We start from the raw sequence: 370 nt of genomic DNA on the forward strand, positions 1-370 counted from the left end.
TGTTCATATTTTTTGTCTACTTGATACTAAAGTTTTAATTTTTCTTCCAATAGCAAATGGAGAAGGAAGTTAATGTTCACCCGGGATGAACTGGTTTCAACCAGGAATGAGCAGCTCCACCTCTTGCCTCTGCTCTTTTTACCGCCTGGCATTTTGCCTGGATGTCTTTACAGAGGCATACAGTGCACATGCTGATGCTCATAAGCCAGACTCTCAGTTCCCACAGGAAAAAATCTTTTTCAACCTGCCAGGGGAGGTTCAAAAATAAAGGATATTACTTTTTGCTTGAATAGTTCTTTTTGTCATATTTATATAGTATTAGTCTATTCCACTTTACTACTTCTAGTACTACTGTTGATGTTTCCTGTTG

General features: G+C 38.1%; 1 protein-coding gene across 1 annotated transcript in view; it reads left to right on the plus strand.

Moving 5' to 3' along the window:
- LOC119585427 (THO complex subunit 5 homolog) overlaps nt 1-370 on the plus strand; it is a 24,124-nt gene that overhangs the window by 16,982 nt on the left and 6,772 nt on the right. The window contains 1 exon segment of the mRNA XM_037934087.1: nt 105-216. Coding sequence (XP_037790015.1) covers nt 105-216 — 112 coding nt within the window.

Source organism: Penaeus monodon, chromosome 19 (genome assembly GCF_015228065.2).
Source record: "Penaeus monodon isolate SGIC_2016 chromosome 19, NSTDA_Pmon_1, whole genome shotgun sequence".
Lineage (NCBI taxonomy): Eukaryota > Metazoa > Arthropoda > Malacostraca > Decapoda > Penaeidae > Penaeus > Penaeus monodon.